Raw genomic sequence first — 22,427 nt, forward strand, 5'->3', positions numbered from 1 at the left:
GTGGTTAACACACTGGGGGTGCCAGTATTATAATCAGTATTTTAACTAATTTATTAGAAGGTTATCTGGTAGATACCTATAGAATATGATTGCTTGTGAAATATATAGCTTGGAAGGTATCTAACCCTGATGTTAATATTATGATTTGAAACCACAGAGTGTATTTATTTGTATTAGCTGACGTGTGGGAATACATTTTATTGGTGATTCTTGGCTGTGCCTGGTAAGTAGCTATGAATCTCCAAATAAAACCTATTCCATTTCTTTGTGGTCTCTCTGATTCACACATATAGATCATGCACCGGCACAGAACAGTCATTTGGAACATTCTAGAGCAGAGTGCTGCACACTCTCTGATCCTGCCTTCTGCCTGCCTCTCAGTTTCTTTTTGTCTATTGCAGTGACTGGCAGCATTTGGAACATTCCCTGCCTCATGGTTTTTTGAACAAAATTTATCTCAAGAGTTCCCTCATGGGACCCTGAGCAAAGTTCTTTCTCTTCTTTTTCTTCTTGAGTTTTTCCTCCTTCTTTCCTTTGCCCCTCTGGGGCATAAGGCCTCCAAGGGCCTTCTTCAAAAAGTGTACTCACTGTGGTGGGAGGATACAGCTAGCCAACAAGACGCTCTTACTGTCTCATGTACCTTGAGGAGGCACATAAGATGGACTCATGCACTCACTGCCAGGCTGTGACGCCCTGCCCCCCTGTGTCGTCTCAACTTCACCTGAGACACCCACAAGCACCCCACAGGACTGTCCACACCACTAGCACCCAGGACCACTTTAATCCCCCCTGTGCTAATGATGTGTTTGAGGGTTTAGGTCTACTGCTGCTGCTCCTGTCTCACCTCTACTTCAGGTTCCACAGCCCAGCAACCTAGCCCTCAGTTTCCCATTCCGCTGCCACCATTTGTTGTTTTCTCCCCAGACACCTCCCCAGACCACATCAGTTGTTTGTAAATATAATTGGAATTTATTAACTCAAGTAAATGCTTGTATAAGCTTAATGGTTTCCTCAGTTCAATTGCGTATGGTTACAAGGTTCGAAGCGTATTGGTTTCAGTCGCTTCTTATAAGGTTCCGCTACAGAATACTAAAATCATCCACTTCTCTCATATAATCATTCACTTCTCTCTACCCCACTTCTACCTTCACTTCACAGAATTCCAACCCACACTCTGGCCTTAGCTAGACCAGCCTTCATCCCGGGGTGAACCCCGGGATCATCCTTGTGCATCCAGATGACGCACAGGGGGTCCTGGGATCAGGGAGGATTCCTCCCTGGCCCCGGGATACAGCCCTACATTTTGGGCCCGTTGCTGCGGCTTGAGCCGGCTCCACGCAATTACTCGGTACAGGCAGTCCAGACTGAAACAGTCAATCCAGCCAAGTCCCCCCAAAATTCCCCTTCAATCCCCCAGCACTGGGACCAAAGAGAAAAAAGAAAATACTGTTTGCAGGATCAAATCAGATGTCCAACCCACAGCTACATCCAAACCAAAGCCACCACCCTCGGTACCAACAGTTTCACAACCTACTCATCTCCAGTCCTTGTCCCCAACCCCAATTCTGGGGGAAATCCAACTCTCACTGGATCGTAACTCCTCAGATGACATTCAGTGCATGGGGTACTTTCCCCAGAACCCTACCAGCATTGATCTTTATATTCCCCCAAGGAAGTTATGCTCTCCTCCATTCTCTTACTGCATCAAGGGGACTGGTTTGCCACAGTAGATCTCCGCAATATCTATTTTCACATCTCTATTAACCCTGCCTCATGCCACTTCCTGTGGTTTGCCATGGACAACAAGCTCTTCTAGGTTAAAGTTCTCCCATTCAGTATGTCCACAGCACCAAGGGTGTTTATAAAATGCATTGTGCTACTTGTAGCACACATCACTTCTCAAATATGCCATTTTGTAAGAGCTGTTCTCAACTCCACTCGAGCCCTCACCAAGTGAACACACTAGGGCGCCTTGCTCGCACGGTGAAATAGCATCCTGACTCCCAAGCAATTATACTCCACTGTCTTCTTGGGGTCATGGATATGACCACGGTGGTAACTCCTCTAGCACACCTCTGCCTGAGCACTCCAGACATTCCTCCAGGCCTTTAAGACAGACCCCAAGACCTGCCTTCTGGATCTTCCCATTTCCATTTGACATTCTCTGGGCTGATGGATGGTCCCAATGTACCTCAAACAGGGACCCAGCTTTCAGCCCCTCTGTTCATCATTACCAGTGACCACAGACATGTCCCTTTCTGGCTGTGGGGACCCACTGTGGTTCACTCAGGATCTATGGACAGTGGCCATGATGGGAATGAGCTCTACACATCGATCGGCTCAAACTGCTTGTGCTAGTCACAAAAACTTTCCAGGTACTCAAAACATGCATCATGGGGTGATCCGTCTAAATCGCCACAGATGACACTATGGTTGTGTTGTGTATCAACAAACAAAGTAGGACAAAGTCTCCCTCCTTTTGCTAATTCTAAACTTCTGCTGCATACTAAGCTACATTGTTCCTGTAGCCATCCATTTCGCAGAAATGTCCAACACACCAGCAGACTCAGCAGAACGGGGACCACCTCTCAAGAGTGGGAGCTTTCTTAATTGCCATGTCCAACTCTGATGTGGTCTCGCTATTGACCTCTTTCCAACTATCTAGATGCAGTCCATTCTACAGCAGGGCCAGACACAACCAGGATTCTCTCAGCAATGCCTTTCTCCTAAATTGGGGAAGTACCTTGAATTACGCCTTTCTCCCTCCTCACACCTGTCATGAGTGTAATGAACAAGACAAAGAACCATAGATGCAAGAAAAGCTGAAAATACGCTCCACTTTGCAGCATATGAGGCCCAAGTGGAGGATTTGCCGGAGGCAGTTATCACATCCAACACCTCTTTGAAAAATTGGTTATGTTGCCAACCCTCCAGGCCATGAGACCCAAAGTTTTGATGTCAGGGTGTATCCCCTGTGGTGACCAAGGCAACTGTGGAGTGATTTTGTTGCTCCTCTTGTCCTACAGTATTATTTTCTCTCTCATCTCTCTTCCACAGAGATAAGATAGTTCTATATCCAGACTGTTTTTTCCTCCCTAAAGTAGTTTTTCAGTTCCATCTAGTTCATCATGTTAATGACTTTTCTTCTCAACCTACCTCCTTGTTGGAGGTTAAATGTCACTCCTTAAACATTAGATAGGTCCTCTCATTCTATTTATAACTAACATCGTCTTTCTGAACATCCTCTTGTGTGTTTGTCTGTCACTATGGCCCGAAAAAGGGCACCATATGTCCTCATAGCACTTTGCCAAGTGGGTACTGTTGACTATACTTCTCGCTTACCAGCTCAAATGTCTCCTGGCCCCCATCCAAATACGTGTCCATTCGACTAGGGCCATAGCATCTTAGATTGCTTTCCTTATCTCTTCCATATGTAATAAATAATACTTGAAAATTGATTTTTTTTCAAATAGTTGGAAATTTATGTGCCTGAGTAGATTAAGTAATTAGACTGAGCAGTTATCATATTTCTGATTAGTATTAAGGTTTTTTGTTCATGTTTAGAATGTGGATTGATTGATGGGATGTATTTGTAAGTCATTAAAAAACCTAAATGCTTTACAACTTGCATATCCCAGTTCTCACAAAAATTCAAATTATTCAGATAATTAGAACTTTGCATAAACATAACTGCTGTTCACACTGACATACTGTTCACATCTGGATAGCTGGACACTTCAGTCTTGTGATTCTGGGATCCAATTTTTGCTCAGAAACCTTGATGGTTTATATGAGTGCAGTAAGTAAATGTCATGGGGAAAATACTGAGATGCTATGTAACCTTTTCATATATGTTAGAAATATCATTCAAACTCCTATAGATTCATATACCCTGTTCTAAATATTAGAAGGCCTTTGACTTCCAGACTAATTAAACAAATATATTTAGTTGTATATGAAATCTTTGATGTCTACATAATTATCAGAAAGGACTCTTACTGCTTACTGCCTCAGGTACTGGAGGTAGCATATAACCATCAGGGCTAGTAGCCATTGATAGCCTTCTCCAGGAATTTATCCAAACCCCTTTTAAAGCCATCCAAGTTGCTAACCATCACTACATCTTATGGTAGTGAATTCCATAGCTTAACTATATGCTTTGTGAAGAAGTACTTCCTTTTTTATTTGTCTTGAATCTCCCACAAGCAGCTTCATGGAATGACCCCGGGTTTTGTATTTTGAGAGGATAATTTTGTACACCTCTATCAGGTCTCCCCTTAGCCTCCTTTTTTCCAAGCTAAACAATCCCAGCTGTTGTAACCTTCCCTCATAGGGGAGATGCTCCAATCCTTTAGTCATTTTAGTTGCCTTTTTGTGCACTTTTTCCAGGTCTATAATATCTTTTTTAGGTACGGTGACCAGAACTGTACACAGTATTCTAAGTGTGGTTGCATCATCGATTTGTATAAAGGCGGTATGATACTGGCAGTTTTAGTCTCAGTTCCTTTTCTAATAATGCCTAACACTGAGTTTGCTTTCTTTACAGCGTCCACACACTGGGTTGACATTTTCATTGATCTGTCCACCACAATCCCAAGATCTCTTTCTTGTTTGGTCACCACCAGCTCAGATCCCGTTAGGTTATACTTGCAGTTGGAATTTTTTGCCCCAACGTCCCATGTCTTCCACTTCTTCCATGCTTTTGAGAATTCACTATATATTGCTCACATACTTCCAAGCATGTTCCCTTTTAAAAAGTGAGATTCTCAGAATACTATAATCTTGCCAGCTACATTCCTGGTGTTCTTCAGTATGGGTCATGGAACAATCCTCTGTACAATTTTTCCAGTAATACTTTATAACAGGCTTGTAAATGAGCCCACAAAAATTACTAGCCTGCAAAAAAAGAAATTGCTGGCCTGCTAAGAGGCTAGTAGCCTGTGTTTTCTTGCTGGCTTTAGAGAAAGAGAAGCCCCGTCTCAGCCAGACTGGAAACACAAGCCACTAGCCCCTTAGCAAGCTCGTTTTAAAAATTGCTTTCTACCAAGGGGAATGACGGAAGAGGGACGAAGCAATCCACCCTTTCTCCACAGGCCCACATTTCTGTACAGGCCATTGGATAAGGGGCTTTCTTTCCTCTTTGACTAACAAGGAAACCCAGTAGATTGTCTCTCTTTCACCAGACTTCTCACCTGCGTGCATGGAATTCCTGGTTGTCTATGACTACCAGGTGAGTTGTTAAATACAAGGCTGCCTACTCAATTTCCCAAAATAATAGAAGTTGAACACTTCCAGACTTGTTATTTATATGCATTTTATATTGCAGGGATCCAAAGAATATTGTAATCTTTGACTGGGTTATAGTCTTTGACAACCCATCCTGGATTGTAATTTGAAACAAGCCACTATGGGTTTTCATGCCATCCAAACTTGGACCTCTTTCCTCAGGGTGGCTTGTTTTTTGCAACTAAACCACTCTGACAACCCATGGATTGTTCTTGGGGGTTTATTATTTATTTTATTTATTATTTATTTTATTTATTGCATTTCTATACCGCCCAATAGCCGAAGCTCTCTGGGCAGTTCACAAAATTGTTCCTGGGGTAGTTTAACCCACAATGGGTTGGCATGTCGTCTGAAGCCGGCAGAGCCAACCCATCATGGGTTGCAGCAGTTGGGTACAGAGCAGCTTGACAAGAGTGACCAAAACCCCTGCTGCTCTTCCCAAACAATCTTGCTCATACCATAGTGACAGCCCCTCCACCAATGCCCAAGCAGCACTTTGGAGGGGCTGTCAATTGTTCACCTGCCCCTTTTAAAAGAGAAAATTTAAACTCCCAAGATTTGTGTAAATGGAGCCTTGGCCCCAGGAATTTGCACAAATGTCTTGGTAATTCTTTGCCATAATAATATAGCTGTGAAAATAATACATAATACAACTGAAAAGCACAGGAGTGGAGTAGATCTGTCTTAAAAGGACTTGTTGGGGATTCAGGGAAGTGTGGAATGGGAGCAGTGCACCCACAAGTGTCAGCCAAACACTCAATCCTGCTAAATGGATGATCTTGTCCACCTTTCCTGACCTGTCACTGTCAATCAGCCTATATGCAGTCAATTTCCTTCTAGGATTCATGCAGTGCTTCCTTCCCTTTTATAGGTGAAACATACAAGGGCATTGAAAAGGCAAGGCTATAATATATAGATAGATATTTGACAGTTGCAAGTGCACAATTATTCAGCTGTGAAAGACCACCAAAAAGAATAATAATAAAAATACGAAGATATTTGCACAGATTCCTGGGGCTGAATATAAATATATATACACGTACTGTGCAAAGGCCTTAGGCCGCTCTGAAAAATGCAAATTGAAGCCATTTATCTGAGCAGTGTGTTTATTTGTTCGGGGGTGGGGGGACCATATAACATAGAAGTAAACACAAAGAAACAATACAATGAAAAGTAACAAAAACTTCATGTTTTTAAAACAAGTCAGTATTTTGTGTGGCCTCCCTTAGAATGCAAAACACAAGCAATTCACTTTGGTAGACTGTTGTGTAAGTTTTTCCCCAAGGTGTCCTGTGGTAAATTCTTCCAAGTTTCTTGCAGGATTTGCCATAACCCTTCTTTTGACTTTGGCTGCTTTTTGTTCTTTTCCCTGTCCAAGTGATCCCACACAGCTTCAGTTATGTTGAGCTCAGGGCTCTGAGGTGGCCAATCTAATCTGTGTGTTCCATCTCCAGACTTCTGCTCTAATTAAGTCTTAATTGAATTTGCTGAGTGTTTGGGTTCTTTATCATGCTTAAAGTTAAAAGTTTTTTGCAATCGGTTGTTTTCATGATGAATCAAGATGTGTTTATAGTTCTCAGCATTCCATTGATTTTGACCAGGAGCAGATCTACACTTTGTGTCAAATCATTATGATCCCATCATGGTAACTCTATATTCCTCTTGCACATTTAGATCTCGTAGGACACACAATGACATTTGTTGCAGTATTTTGGATAATGTGGAATAAAAAGCAGGAAATAGCACTATGAAAGCAGTATATAGAATGTGTTATTTGTCCCAGCAGTTATCAGTGCATTTCAATACCACTATAAAGCAATAGTGTAGATCTCCTTCAGATCTCCTATAGCATCAGCTGAAATGCACCCCCAGACCATGACAGGGCTGCCACCATGTTTCACAGAACGCTGCAGACAGACATCAATGTACTTCTCGCCAACTCTTCTTCTGACATATTGTCATCTTTGTGAGCCAAAGATTTCAAATTTGGACTCATTGCTCTTAACACTTCATGCCACAGGTTGTTGCTCCATGCTTTATGGTCTTTTACTTACTGCAGTCTCTTTTGCTTGTTGCCTTTCCGCAAGAATGGTTTCTTAGCTGCAACACACCCTACAGCACCATTTCTTATGAGACTTCTCATGTTTGACGTGTGTTCTTTGGTGCCACATGACTCTGCCAGATGTTGAGCAAGCCCTTCACTGATTTCCTTCTGTCACTCAAGGTAGTGACCTTTAAATACTGTTCATCAGATACAGACAGCTTTTTGGGTCTTCCACTGTGTTTTCTGTCTTCATTTTGCCCAGTTCCTTCAAATTTCTTTATGACAGCTTGAACACCACATCTTGAAAATTCAGTTAGGCAGGCTATTGCTCACTAGGAATTGCCTTATTGATGCAAAACTATGATTTTATGTCTGTCAAACTGTGTTAGCTTAGCCATTTCCAAACCTCTCCTCGAGACACCCCAGCCATTCCATGTACAGTTTCATTCCATGTACTATACCTGTTAAATTCCACCACCAGCATACCTTGTTCAGCTAATCAGTGTCTCATTAACTTGAATCAAGTTTGTTGTCATGGAATTTAACAAAAACAGTACATGGAATGAAACTATGTAGAATGGCTGGGGTGCCTCGAGGAGTAGCTTGGGAAACAAAGCTGTGTTCTAGCAATCTCACAAGCTATCAACATTTTGGAAAACACAAGGAATTATTGTTATCTTTTAATTGTATTGACGTTTATTTGTATTTATTATAATGCTATATAGTGTTTTTCTGAGCAAATAAACATTTAATGCCCAGATAAATAACTTTAAACATAATTTTCTTAGGTGGCCTGAGACTTTTGCACAGTACTCTGTGTGTGTGTGTGCGCGCGTGTATATAACACACACGGGGCCCATTTGAGCAAATCTCAGGATTGAAAATGTTTTTTTTAAAAGCCAAGGAATTAAAACGAGACTGCAATCCAGGATGGCCATATGGGTTCTGCTGTGTAGGACCCTGGGATACCAGGTGGAGACTAATGGGGAAGGAGGGGTAGAACAACCCAGTGAGCCCAATCATCTGTTGGGTTGTTCTGAAAATAAATATATTCTACTTTCATTGAACACTACTGCCACTATTTGAAGAATTTTATATAATTTTGTAACTGACTGACATTCTGATTGTGGGCCAGTACGTAATCACCTTTCCTATTTGGTGGGTCTTTCCCTATAATTTAAGAGGAAATGGGATAAAGCCTCTATACTAAGATTATTTTTCTTCTTGGTCTACTAGAATCTATATTGTTCGCTTGCAAAATGATTTATGAAGTGTAGGACTAAAAAAAAGTATTATCTTTCATTGGTGTGTACAAAAAATATATGTAGTGTACTCTTTGGACTGATTTTTTAAGATCATAAATATGCAAATTTGTCAATGAGCAAACACTTATGATTATTTTCTGCAAAGCTGAAATTTTATGCTTGCTTAATTTCCACTGAACTCAACGGGACTTACTTCCAATAAGGCTTACATAGGATCAGGCCGAGATCATCTGTGAGGTTTATGTTCTGTTCTGTAGGTTTACTCTCTCCTTTTGACTGTTTGCATTGCAGGAAGAAGAACAGAAGCCTATAGACACGCCCATCAAAGAGGAAATAGCTACTGAGAAATCAGCTGAAGTGTAATTATCTGTCCTTCAAAAAGCAGAGCATGTTATTGGTCAAGCATTAATGTGTTTGTATATCTTAAGTATTTGTTTGCCACCTGTTCTCTGAAACTCTGGTCATCTATGAAAGACTGGTCATCTATGAATCTATAGTAGAATGATTGGGTAAGGAATTATATTGGACATAGTTTGGCTTTTTGAAAATCACAAGTTAAATCACCAGATGGCTAGAAATAATGAACCTGGAAAATTAGTTAAATTTAAATGTACCTCATTTAATATTGGTGAAGTCCAATATTCTTTCACAGATCCAAGCTTCTGTGTCTTTTTGAAGAGATGATGAATTTGTTTTAGCATATTTGGAGCAAATGTGTCTATTATGTATTCTAATCCATCTTAAAATTCTTTGAAGCTGAATTAATTTTGGACTCACTAAAAAAAATCAAAACTCTTAACCAAAGTAACTGAAATATTGCAACAGATAAAGCTGACTTATGTAACTTGGATAAATTAAGATGTTAATTTTAGCATACTTCCCCACCCACCCCCAAAGAATGCCATTGACTCCCTATTCTCTTACAAGTATTTTGTCTTTCTCTATATATACTTTAAGCAGGGAATCCTGTATTTAGTTCTGGTAAGTCTTCCTAGGTGTAAGAAAGACTATGAGAGCCACTGCAGCATTAACAAAGACAAAGTAAAGATACACAGTTTAGCTTGCAGTGCTCATTCTCATTCCACATCAAGGAACAGGCAAGTTGTAAAAAAGAATAGGGCCACCTGTGTCAACGGCATGCTTTAAAGGCTAAAAGAGAGAAGCAAATTGCCCATTTGTCCCTAGTGCCATTCGTCAACTGAATGACTGAATCAACTGAAGGGGTACACAGCCTACTCCTGACCCGATCAAGCAGGCATGCACATAAACTGCACTGGTAAAAGAGGTCAAGGAAGGTGAGCTAGCACCTCCCCTAGCAATTACCCAGCATCTCCTAAGAGTTTGCTTCACATTTTGAGTAAATAAAAAATAGCATGCCTGTGTGGTTTTGTTTTTTTAGCCATTTCCATATATTTGCTTCCCCAGGTGCTTTCATTAAACTGATAACAGGGATTCTTTGATGTAGGAATTGGTGTGGCATTGCCTGGGTTACCAGAGAATACAGATTTTCAAATCCACTAGTTTGGTTTGTTGGTTTGGGCTATTTTTACCCTGCTTTTCAACCCAAAGGGCACTCAAACCCACTAACAATGAAAAGACAATAAAACAACTCATTAAAAGAGCAAAAGTGTTTGCAACAGAAGTGTTGGTATGTTATAGGCAATTACTAGAATGCAAGTAGAATAAAACACTTCAATAACCCAACCTACCTTTAGGCCACTTTCTGACTAGTGCTTCTAGCCAAAGAAATTAGGTAAGTCTTTATCCCCTTTATCAGATGACAAAATAGAGTTGCAAAGAAGCCAAGTGAATTGTTTTGGGAAATAAGGTGTTAGTATTATATTTGCATTCTGGAATGCTGTGCTTTGTCTTATGTATACATTGTGTCTTCCTCAATAACAAGGTAATTGTTGCATACACCTTTTCATCTCTTTTATCCACTGCTGTAGATAGTGTAAGATTCCAGTGTGCTCTAGCTAAGTGGGCAAAGGCCACTTCCTTCTAGCTGAGTGGACAAAGCCCAGCTCCTCTTCTTGTTTGTGTGAACTGGTGGGTGTTAGTAAGAATCTGAATTCTTGCACAGCAAAAGCTCTATGAAGTATTTTATAGTGCCTTTTAAGTTAGCAAAACAGGATTTAAGTATGCACAGGTCTTGTCTCTTTCCAAACAGGGATTTAGTAATTAAGATACTTATACGAGATACTCTTGCAGAGATCATGTGCTGTGAGTACAGCTCTAGGGCAGGGGTGCGGGAACCTCTTTCAGCCCCACACCAAATCCTATTTCAAAGAAGCTGGGGTGGGGGGCACATTCCAGTGGTGGATGGGGCCAAAGGCAAAGGGAGCTGTGAAAGGGTGAGTGCAATTCTAGAGCAGGGGTGGGGGATCTCTTTGAGCCCGAGGGCTGAAAGGTAGGGGAAAGGGGTGTGTTCAGGAAAAAGGGCCATCCGGAGAATCCTGAAGGATCGATTTGGACCTCAGGAGGACCTCAGATTGCCCCACCAGCCCAAGATTCCCCTATGGGCCTGAGGTTCCCTATCCCTGCTCTAGGGACACCCATTCTTAGTTTTAGTTGCAACTGCATTTCACACTGTGGTGCAATGAAATTATACTATATGTATAATTTTTCTCATTTTTTGTGCAGATGTAGTTCAAACCTGTTGAAGGAAAATTACGGTCTTGAGTTACTATTTATTTATTATTACATTTATACAAGTCAGGTGCTGCTTTTTGTCTAAGATTGATTGGGATCTTTGATCTGACTTCCAGTAGTTGCACAGCATGCTTATACAATTCTTGATATATTAATAATTAATGACTACAAAAAAGCATGACATTTGACCAAATTCTATTCAGTATAGCTGTATCTTTAGGGGCCAAGATTATGTGAATGTTAGTGCAGTGCCTGCTCCTAGGCAGCAGGGGGTGCCCTTTCTTCGCATCGCAAGCAGAAAACTGCAAACAGTGTTGCAGGGGTAACAAGTCCCTGGTTCCTGTTCTGAATTGCTTCCTGTGAAAAAGTCATTAAACCATTACTACTTTTCAGGGCATAAAATGAAAAAAACTGTCCAGGAATCTTGAACAAAAGCTGTCCATTTCATAGAATCATAGAATAGTAGAGTTGGAAGTGGCCTATAAGGCCATCGAGTCCAACCCCCAGCTCAATGCAGGAATCCACCTTAAAGCATACCTGGCAGATGGTTGTCCAGCTGCCTCTTGAATGCCTCTAGTGTGGGAGAGCCTACAACCTCCCTAGGTAACGGGTTCCATTGTCATACTGCTCTAACAGTCAGGAAGTTCTTCCTGATGTCCAGCTGAAATCTGGCTTCCTGTAACTTGAGCCCATTATTGCATGTCCTGCACTCTGGGATGATTGAAAAGAGATCCTGGCCCTCCTCTTTGTGACAACATCTTCTCTTATCCAGGCTAAACATGCCCAGTTCTTTCAGTCTCTCTTCATGGGGCTTTGTTTCCAGACCCCTGATCATCTTCGTTGCCCTGCTCTAAACATGCTCCAGCTTGTCTGCATCCTTCTTGAAGTGTGGTGCCCAGAACTGGACGCAGTACTCAAGATGAGGCCTAACCAGGGCCAAATAGAGGGGAACCAGTACCTCGAGCGATTTGGAAGCTGTACTTCTATTAATGCAGCCCAAAATAGCATTTGCTTTTTTAGCAGCCACATCACACTGTTGGGTCATATTCAGCTTGTGATCTACAACAATTCCAAGATCCTTCTCATTTGTAGTATTGCTGAACCAAGTATCCCCCATCTTATAACTGTTCATTTGATTTCTTTTTCCCAGTTGTAGAACTTGGCATTTATCGCTGTTAAATTTCATTCTGTTGTTTTCAGCCCAGCACTCCAGCCTATCAAGATCACTTTGAAGTTTGTTTCAGTCTTCCAGGGTATTAGCTATCCCACCCAATTTTGTGTCATCTGCAAATTTGATAAGTGTTCCCTGCACCTCCTCGTCCAAATCATTAATAAAAATGTTGAAGAGCACTGGGCCCAGGACTGAGTCCTGCGGTACCCCACTTGTTACCTCCCTCCAGTTTGAGAAGGTACTGTTGATAAGCATTCTTCGAATCTGATTCTGTAGCCAACTGTGAATCCATCTAACAGTTGTTCCATCTAGCTCACTTTTAGCTAGTTTGTTAATCAGAATATCATGGGGCACTTTGTCAAAAGCTTTGTCAAGATATATTACGTCCACAGTATTCCACAGTCCACAAGGGAGGTTACCCGATCAAAAAATGAGATCAGATTAGTCTGACAGGATTTGTTCTTGACAAGTCCGTGTTGGCTTCTAGTAATCACTGCATTGTTTTCAAGATGCTTGCAAATTGACTTCTTTATAATCTGCTCCAAAATTTTCCCGGGGATGAATGTCAGACCGACTGGTCTGTAGTTCTCTGGTTCCTCCTTTTTGCCCTTTTTGAAGATAGGGGCACTGTTAGCTCTCCTCCAGTCGTCCGGCACCTCACCTGTTTTCCATAATTTCACAAAGATAAAAGACAGTGGTTCTGAGAGTTCTTCTGCTAGCTCCTTCATTACTCTAGGATGCAGTTCATCAAGCCCTGGAGATTTGAACTCATTCAAAGAAATTAGGTGTTCCTTGACCATTTGTTTATTACTCTCAAACTGTAATCCTGCCCCCTCAGTTTGTGCTTCACTTTTTCCAGGGGGGTTATAGACCTGCTTTTGGAAGAAGACTGAGCTAAAGTAGGAATTGAGCACTTCGGCCTTTTCTTTGTCATCTGTTATCAATTTGCCATCCTCATTAAGCAGTTGAACCACCATTTCTTTCCTCTGTCTTTTACGTATCTGAAGAAAGCCTTTTTATTGCTTTTAGCATCCCTCGCTAATCTCAGCTCATTCTCAGCTTTAGCCTTCCTGACGCCATTTCGGCACTTCTGTGCTACCTGTCTGTACTCTTCTTTTGTAGCCTGGCCTTCCTTCCACTTCCTATATGTATCCTTTTTTGTTTTCAGGTCATCTCTAAATGGGAGACCTTAATGAGTCAGGCTATGACCCACTGTTTTATGGGAGCTGTTTGGAGGAGGAGGGTGCTGTTTCATTTAGCCTGGGAACTTCCGAACTTTGTATCTTCCTCTTTTGTTTTCTCTTGCAAACCTCAACCCTGTTTTCAAAGCATAAACTTCCAAACACGCCCACTCTATTATATTTTTGTTCAAGCTGTTTACTGGCTCCCATTGCACATTGTTAAAGAAGTGTGTGTTTGAAATGGGGTTAGAGCTGACCTGGCCAAAAGTCAACCATAGCTGTCCTATGAACTACAACAGAGCAACCCCTTTGTGAATATATGGCCCTAAAAGAATAAAGATTCTCGGGACACATAACATAGGCATGGAGCTTCTGGTTAGGGTTGACTATTCAGTATAAGCAGTATTTTCCCCCAGTTGTACTGTGTGAATGATTACATGCTAAATAGAACCTCATTTATCTAATGGTGCAGAAGGCATCCAAATATTTGAATAATCAGAAGTTCAGATAAAGAGTCCAGTTTACATTGACATGGGAGAAAGTAGATTTGGGAAGCAATGGTTCAGATGGTTCAGAGTTCTCTAATGTGGCTTGATTAATAATCTTCATGCTTTGCAAATGCCTTGTTTTCTTCCCATGCTCTTGAGTTGAATGACATATGTTTTACTCAAAAGTTGAAGATAATTTCATTCCTTTCAAGGTTGTACAGATAGCTGGGGATTTGACAGAGACTAAAGTTCGGGAGTTGTCACCATACAAAGAATTGAGAGAGTGACTACCAAGCTCCACATTTGATCCTTTGGTCATGCACCCTGCTAAGGCAGATCTGGAACCCATGAATTAGTCAAAAGCCTGCCCTTTTTAAGACAGCATATCTTCCTTTAAACATATTTGTTCAAGTTCTTTCCTTTTGTATCCCAAGATCTTTTTGTCCCAGAGACCCATGCATACGTATATTATCTCATGGAGTTCATTCTAAGAACTTGTTCAGGTTCAGCATTTATCATTACCCTTTCTTGTCTTTTCCTGGTTGATGATGCTTTATTTTGTAGAAAAAGATTTTTGCTGGGTTCAGAACATTTTGAAATTAAAAGCAACTAATTGGCTTATCATGCTTCTAGGATAACAGTCTGCATTGCCATTAGGCACACTCGATTCTATTTAGTGATTTCTTTTATACTCCATGTTCAAATCTATTTTTAAAAATTCTTAACATACTGCTTCACAGGTTTCCTCCAAAATATATTCATACATATATTTTACAATTTTTCACAGTACCTTTTTTTTTTGTCCTTTTATACTTGTTTCTAGTTTATTCTCTTCCAAACTGCAATCTTCTTTCCCAGAAAAATTCCTGCTGAAAGTATTCTACCCTTCCACATTTATATAACTTTCTTCATTAATGTACCAGATTTTCTTAATCTAATCCTCTACTGATATTACTTTTCCAGTTTTGCCAGTGTAATTTCCTACTAAATCCCTGGGTTTATCCAAAAGAAAATGTTATTTATAACTTTATGAAATTATCTCCAGGAAAGTTTGGATTTCATATCCATTTATTTCTTTTTTAGTTTTCTAGTATTTTTGATATGTTTACGTTATCACCCGATACATTACCATTTTGATACCATTGACCATGATTTCCTCCTGGATCGATTCCATGGGATGGGCATTGAAGGCACTAGCTCAGTTCAGACCACACATTTTTCAACAGTGGTTTTAGAACTCCATAATGGAGTTTTTACACCACCGTTGAGAAATGTGTTGTTAGGCGGAAAAATTGCACACAACGGTGGAGTTTTTTTGGGAAAACACTCCACGCAGAATATCCACGCTGTGCAGAGGAGAATTCCTGCACAACCATTTTGTGGCATGGTGGGCTCCGTGTAGTTTTCCATTGTGTTGACTTTTCCCACTGGCTACAGAGTTCGCTGGCGAGAGCAGCAAAAGGAGCGAGTGCTGCTCTAGGAGAGCCATCAGAATTTTTTTTTGCAGCAATGGCTGATGAGATACCATCGGAAGGACTGGGGGAGAAGAGAGGGTGGAGGAACTGTCAATCAAACATCATGATGGATTTTACTCAACTCACACAACGGTGGGGTTAGAATATGTTGTGTGGGAAGTACCCCCTAGGAACTCAACCTTTGAGTGGAGTTTTACACTGTGTTGACTAACATGTTGTCTGAACTGAGCCACTGTGTTACAGTTGTTCAGGACTTACTTGTGGGGCCAATTTTAGAGAGTAACATTGGGTGACCATTCCTCAGCCCCTTGGCAATTGAGCTATGGGGTTCTGCAGGGTACTGTCCTGTCCACAATGTTGTTCAGCATCCATATGAAGCTACTGGGAGTGTTTGTTAGGGGATTTGGAGCCAAGTGCCACCAATATGCTGATGACACAGCTCTATCTCTCTGTGACATCTGAATCGGGTGAGGCTGTACAAGTCCTGGATCAGTGCCTAAATGCAGTAATGGGCTGGATAAAGGCCAATAAACTGAAACAGAATCCTGGCAAGTCAAAAGCCTTGTGGGTGAGTGGTTCCTGGGTCTGGGAGATAGGCTCATTACCTGTTCTGGATGGGGTTGCACTCCCTCTGAAAGTTCAAGTTCATAGTCCAAGGGTACTCCTAGATCCATCACTATCAATGGAGGCCCAAGAGCCCATGGTGTCTCAGAGTGCCTTTTACCATTTTCAGCTGGTTTGCCAGATAAAGCCTCTCCTGAACAGGGATAGCTTGGCCACAGTGGTGTAGGCGCTAGTAACCCCAAGACTAGATTATTGCAATACGCTCTATGTGGGGCTACCGTTAAGGATGCTCCAGAAGCTAGAGTTAGTACAGAATGCCGCAGCTCGTCTGTTATTGGGAACTGCCCCTTTTCAGCATTCAACTTCTTTGCTGAAGGAACTGCACTGGCTGCCTATTCACAACCGGACCAGGTTTAAGATTTTGGTACTAGTGTACAAAGCCCTAAATAACTTGGGACCAGGACACCAGAGAGACCGCCTTCTCCCCTATCAGCTTGGTCAGTTACTGGGGTCATCAGAGGGCATACTCCTGGTGGTTCCACATGGACCTGTGGCCTCACTGGAGTCCACCAGAAGAAGAGCCTTTAGTGTGGTGGTTCCCTTCTTATGGAACTCCCTGCTTTTGGAGGTCAGGCAAGCACCAACACTGTTATGTTTTCTTTGCCTCTTGAAAACAGTTTTTTTCCCAGGAAGCCTGCCTTGCTTGACCAGCCTTGCACTCTGTTTTTTAAAGAATAATTTTAATATCATGTTTTATTCTTTTTATCTTTTGTTTATTTTATCTCTTGTTCACCTCTCCAGAATCTGTCTAGTTTCGGGGTGGTATACAAATGTTATACATAAAATAAAACCAATAAATAAATAAAATATCTGCATATTTATCCTGGCATCTCCAAAGTTTTCTTGAATTTTTTAGATCTACCTTTCTAATTTATAAAGGAGTGTAATATAATTGAACTAAAGTCTTACACAAGTTCTCTTTTAAGTTAGTGTTTAGGGAGGAATACTTTTTTCCAAGGAAGGGTGATAGGATGCTGCGGAACTCCCTCTTTACAGCAGAGACCCCTCAAGTATGGTAGTGGAAAAGTTTGTCATCACTGTTTTGATGATGGTGGGCCCAGAAATGGGGCATTCTGGGGGAGTTTGCCCCTCAAGAGCAAGGGTGGGCAACTTGAGGCCCTCCAGATGTTTTGGACTGCAACCCTCGTGATCCTTCAGCATTGGCTATGCTGGCTAGGGCTAGGAGGTTGTAGACTGAAACACCTGGAGGGCCACAAGTTGCCCACCCCTGCTGAAGAGCAAGAAACAGGATATAGTCTTTGCTTGGCTATAGATTTGACATGGGATCTCCATGCATGTTCCTGTTTGGACATGGAGGCCCCTCTAGTGTTCATGCCTTGTAGTGTTACTATAACCGTTAAGGATGTATACGCTTTTTAATGTCCATCAAACTATTAAAAACTGGCATCTATCTTGGATAAGAATGGCAAGCTTACATGCACTCTAATTAATCTATATTTCCTTTCTTTAGAAGTGCAGAAAAGAAAGTGGTGAAAATTACATCAGAAATTCCACAAATGGAGGTAAGCTGCTCTCTTGCTTCAATTCTTTTCACCTCTAGGTTTAACTTGTAGGGATCTGTTCTGCCAATACCATACCTTTAGTACATACAGCTGAGCCTTGTGCAGTATTTCAGAGTATATCTGACTGGGTTTTTCCATTTCTAGCTTGCTGTCTTGCATTATTAGGTTGATGCTATCTATGGCCTGGTTCATTTGTAACAAGAAACCGTGGAGGTATATGAATGAGCTACAGTGAGCCTTGGGCTTGCATGTTCCTCTTCTCCTCTCCTCTTTTTTGTACAAAAAGAGGAGATCACAAGCTTTCATTTCCCATTGTAAACAAATTATGGTTCAACATGACTTTTGAACTTAGAAAACTGGTTTATTTAAACAATTGTTTCAGAAACAGTCAGGACCTGAAAACACAGTTTGATCCTGGTTTGTTCTGACTAACCATAGTTTTAACCAACAAGTTCCCAGTGTTCAGACATCATGGAGAACTATAATTTACCCAGTTTGTTTGAACTGGAGCTATGTGTTTAATTCAGATGGGAGAGATGGGATTGTTTCATATTGGCCTTAATTCTCCTATCTGCTGCTGTAACCTCTGTTAACTTTGTTGTCTGTTTGAATACAAGACAGATTTGCAGCTGTGTTGCAATTGGTAGATGAATGTGGCCTCTGCAGTTTTCTGGCTTGCACTGGCAAGAGAGGTCACTAGGTTAGCGTGAGGAAACTTTATTACATGAAATGCATATGCTGAGCCTCCATTTCTGTTCTTTGGATTGTTCTCTTCCAGTTCTGTGGCACTGTTTCTACCCTTGCCTAAGAAACTGCTTGGAACATTAAAAGATAAAATAATATGCCTGCGATTCTGTATCTTATACAATGTTTGGTCTTCCTACAACAGAGTAAAAGGTGCTATGGGGAAACTTGGCATGTTCTTTCTATCTTACAATTGTTTCGCTTCCTTTATTTTCATCACTTTGCATTGCGCTTTCCATAATTGGGGAAGCTGATATGAAAACACAGTCTTTCTCCCTGCTGTTAAACTGCCACCTCCAAGACCTAATCTTTTGGTACACTGAGGGCTGCTGTCGCAAATCATGGATTATTACTTCAGTAGGGCAAGTAACCAGAAAAAATAAATAGAGAATTATCTGAAACAGAGCTGGTGCTGAAAGAGTGACGTCTTCTAAACGTTGTGGGAAGCCTTCACCAAGGGGTCATTAAATTAAATTATTTTACTTACGTTCTTCGCTTTTGGTTTTCAGCTCTGCCAAACTCCATTCTCACTAAAATCCCTTGATGTTTTATGAACATTTTTAGTCAGAGCATATAAATGCTTTCAATTGATACATGAAGGTTCCTGATGTATGATGACATCAGAACTCCAGTGTTTATTCTCAGCACTGTCATTGAGAGTGCTACACTTGAATTGCCTAAGGGTTCACATGGTGATATTAGGCTACCTCTTCAGGTTGAACCTGCCTACAGAAAGTTAGATTTAGTTCCTGCAGGGAGAAAACCTGAATCATTCCCTCTCTCTCTCGTTAATAACATAGAATAAACAGGTTAAATGCTTGCACGAATGAGCAGTGGGCTGTATTGTCCAGTGAATGTGTACTTAAGTTCCATTCATTAATAGTATGTTATTCAATAAAGTATTTTCGTTTGTTAGTCATAAATATGCTGCAGTCTTCATAAAGCTTTATAGGCAAAATAGTAGCCATTCTTTATATGCTGAAACATTTTATTTTTGTGTCCTCTACATATTTCATCCAGTATCCTTTTGCCAGAATGAAGCGTATTTCTGTCTATAAGCATCTTATCTTAGCTTTTATGCCACAGCCATACCTTGAATTGTGTGCTGGTTTGTGAAATATAGCCATTTTCATAAGACTGGGCTCAAGCACATATTCTTGAGCTCCTGCCAGTATTCTGTAAAACAATTCCACTTTTTATTTTAAAGAGAGAGAATTTTTCTTAGCTTCTGTTAAATGTCCTGTTCTGCCTGCTTCTAAATTAGCTGTGAGCTATTTGAGCTGTCACTCGCCTTCTGCAACTAGAAGGGGGAAGTAAGTTGCTCTTGAAGTTAGTGCTCTCCAAATATTTTGGACTACAATTCCCATCAATTGTAGTCAGAGTCATCTGGAAGGCATCAACTTGGGGAAGTCTGAGAATACTTGACACTCATCATGTGTTCCTGTTCACAGAACTGTAATAACATCTGTCTTATTAAAAATTGAGATTGCTATATCTAGATAAATGGTTATTCAAACTCCCAAGTAGAGTAAGAAAACAGAAGTTGCCGTTATCCTGACCTTTATCTTTAGGAGTGAGATTTCAAGCTTGAGTTTGGCCACCAAATAAAGTTGAGCTCAATTTAAATGCAGACACTCATAGGCACTTTGCAAAGCTCTGCTCGAGATCTAAGCAAAGTTAAAGAGATCCAATAATACAATCAAGGGCTCATATCTGCAGTTAAGCACATCCTGCAACTGTAGAAAATTTGAGGGCATAGTTGTTTGATTATTGTTACAGGGCAGGCATTAATCTGCTGAGGCAAAACCAACTCTCCAGTCAAGCGTGTTTTGATGTATAAAGGCTAAGTAATGCAGGGCTCTGTTTGGATTCCAGCAATCAGATAGCAATGGCTTTTCAATTTGTCTTTAGTAAGATGTGAACCAAAAGAAAGAGGTGCAAATAAGAGAAACAAAATCCTGCAGTTACATTCTATGATGTAGGGCTCTTCTTGCCCTAGGGAACCCCAAGTGTTCCTTTCTTTATTTCCTAAGAACATCTGTCCTGAAACTTCCAGTAATCAGCTTCATAGGATGACCCCAGGTTCTGGTATTATGGGAGAGGGAGAAAAATGTCTCCCTATCCACTTCTTCCATACCATGCATAATTTTGTACATCGTTATCATGTCTCCTCTTAATTTTTTCTGAGCTAAACAGTCCCAGATGTTGTAACCTTTCCTCTCAGGACAGTTGCTCAGCCCCTTGATCATTTTAGTTGCCTTTTCTGCATTTTTCCAACTCTACAATATCCCTTTTAGTGCGGTGACCAGAACTGTACAAAATATTCCAAGTGTAGTCTCACCATAGATTTCTATAAAGGCAGTATGATATTGGCAGTTTTATTTTCAGTTCCTTTTCTAATTATACCTAACATGGGATTTGCCTTTTTCACAGCAGCCATGCACTGGGTAGACATTTTCATCAAACTGTTCACCACAACCCCAAGATCTTTTTCTTGGTCAGTCACCACTGGATCAAATCCCATGTGAAGTTGGGATTTTTTGTCCCAATGTGCTTATGTTGAACCGCATTTGCCATTTTGATGCATATTCTCCCAGTTTGGAAAGATCCTTTTGGAGCTCTTCACAGTCCTTTTTTTTTTTAACTACCCTAAATCATTTGGTGTCATCAGCAAATGTGGCCACCTCACTGCTCACTCCTAATTCCGGATCGTTTATGAGTAAGTTGAAAAGCATTGGTCCAAAAGATCCCTGTGGGACCCCACTGTTTACATCCCTCCATTAGAAGAATTTACCATTTATTCCTAGTCTCTCCTTTCTATTCTTTAACCAGCTACTGATCCATAGGAGGACCTCTCTCTCTAAGCTGCCCCAGTGTGGGTTCTGGTGTTGGTTCTGGAATGGGAGCACCTCACCTCAGTGTTGCTTCCCTCTTTCCTCTGCCTTGCAGCTTCTCAAGGAGGGTTAAGTTACTTGTTGCTCACCCCCAGCATCTGCTGACTGTTCTCACTAGCCAACAAGAGATGCTTTAAAGGTGGAAGCCCCACCCTTCCTCTATCTCTGGCCCTTGGTGCCTGCTTGCCTCTCACACTTCCTCTGTTAGCATTGACCTCGTTGGTCTCAATGAGTAGGAACTGAGCTGGCCAAGCCAGCAGTTCTTCTCTGGAGTCATGTGCATGGCCATTTTAAATTGCTCCTCTTTACTAAGAAACTCAGGGTATTTAAGCTCAGGATTTGGGCAAAACTAGTTGTGCCCCACCACAACAATTGTTTATCATACCTAATTGGTATTTGACTTTCAAGAACCTGCTTGAAGTAAATAGTACATTTCTCCCTCCAACACACACACACACACTTTTCTTTGGTGCTTTGTCTTCCAAATCTTGGAATAGCCAGAAGTATTGACTCCTAGGAGAATGAAAAGTTTCTCTGTTTAGTAGATAGAGATAGGCAGATATAAACTGATGATGATTGTTAAATCTGGAACTAAATGCTTATTTTTTTCTGGATTAAATCCAATGCTATACAAGCAGACTTCCACATGCACAACAGGAATCTCCCTTCCTCTTTTCCTGCACACATCCCAAATCTACTCCATTGGGTCTCCCAACCCTCTGGAGCAGATTTGGAAAGTGCATGTTGGGGGGGAGGGGCTGCAGGAGGAAAAGGTAATTTCAGTCTACTGGCAGTGTCCACACCGCTGGCAGAAGGATATATTGCCTATATTTATAGGATTTTTATTTGTCTACTTTAGAGAATGCAGAAACGGGCAGAGAGATTCAATGTTCCTGTGAGTTTGGAGAGTAAGAAGGCTGCACGAGCAGCTCGGTGAGTATTTGTGATATTGCCACTCACTACTGCTTCTTAACAAGGTGGAAGCTGTTGTGTACTCATTAGCTGGGGTGACTTTGAAGGAGGACCTTTGGAATTTGAGTTGTGGGCAACAACATATGTTTATATTGCTTTGTAGACTCT

At 41.1% G+C, this 22,427-nt stretch overlaps 1 protein-coding gene across 2 annotated transcripts in view; it reads left to right on the forward strand.

Annotated features, from left to right (window-relative positions):
- Window positions 1-22,427, forward strand: part of SARNP (SAP domain containing ribonucleoprotein) — a 67,832-nt gene that overhangs the window by 7,570 nt on the left and 37,835 nt on the right. For both annotated transcript variants that reach the window (XM_063119956.1, XM_063119957.1), the window contains exons 4-6: window positions 8,887-8,954; window positions 17,658-17,709; window positions 22,207-22,280. In XM_063119956.1, coding sequence (XP_062976026.1) covers window positions 8,887-8,954; window positions 17,658-17,709; window positions 22,207-22,280 — 194 coding nt within the window. The remainder of the gene's footprint in view (window positions 1-8,886; window positions 8,955-17,657; window positions 17,710-22,206; window positions 22,281-22,427) is intronic.

Source organism: Elgaria multicarinata, chromosome 3 (assembly GCF_023053635.1).
Source record: "Elgaria multicarinata webbii isolate HBS135686 ecotype San Diego chromosome 3, rElgMul1.1.pri, whole genome shotgun sequence".
In the NCBI taxonomy this organism is placed as follows: domain Eukaryota; kingdom Metazoa; phylum Chordata; class Lepidosauria; order Squamata; family Anguidae; genus Elgaria; species Elgaria multicarinata.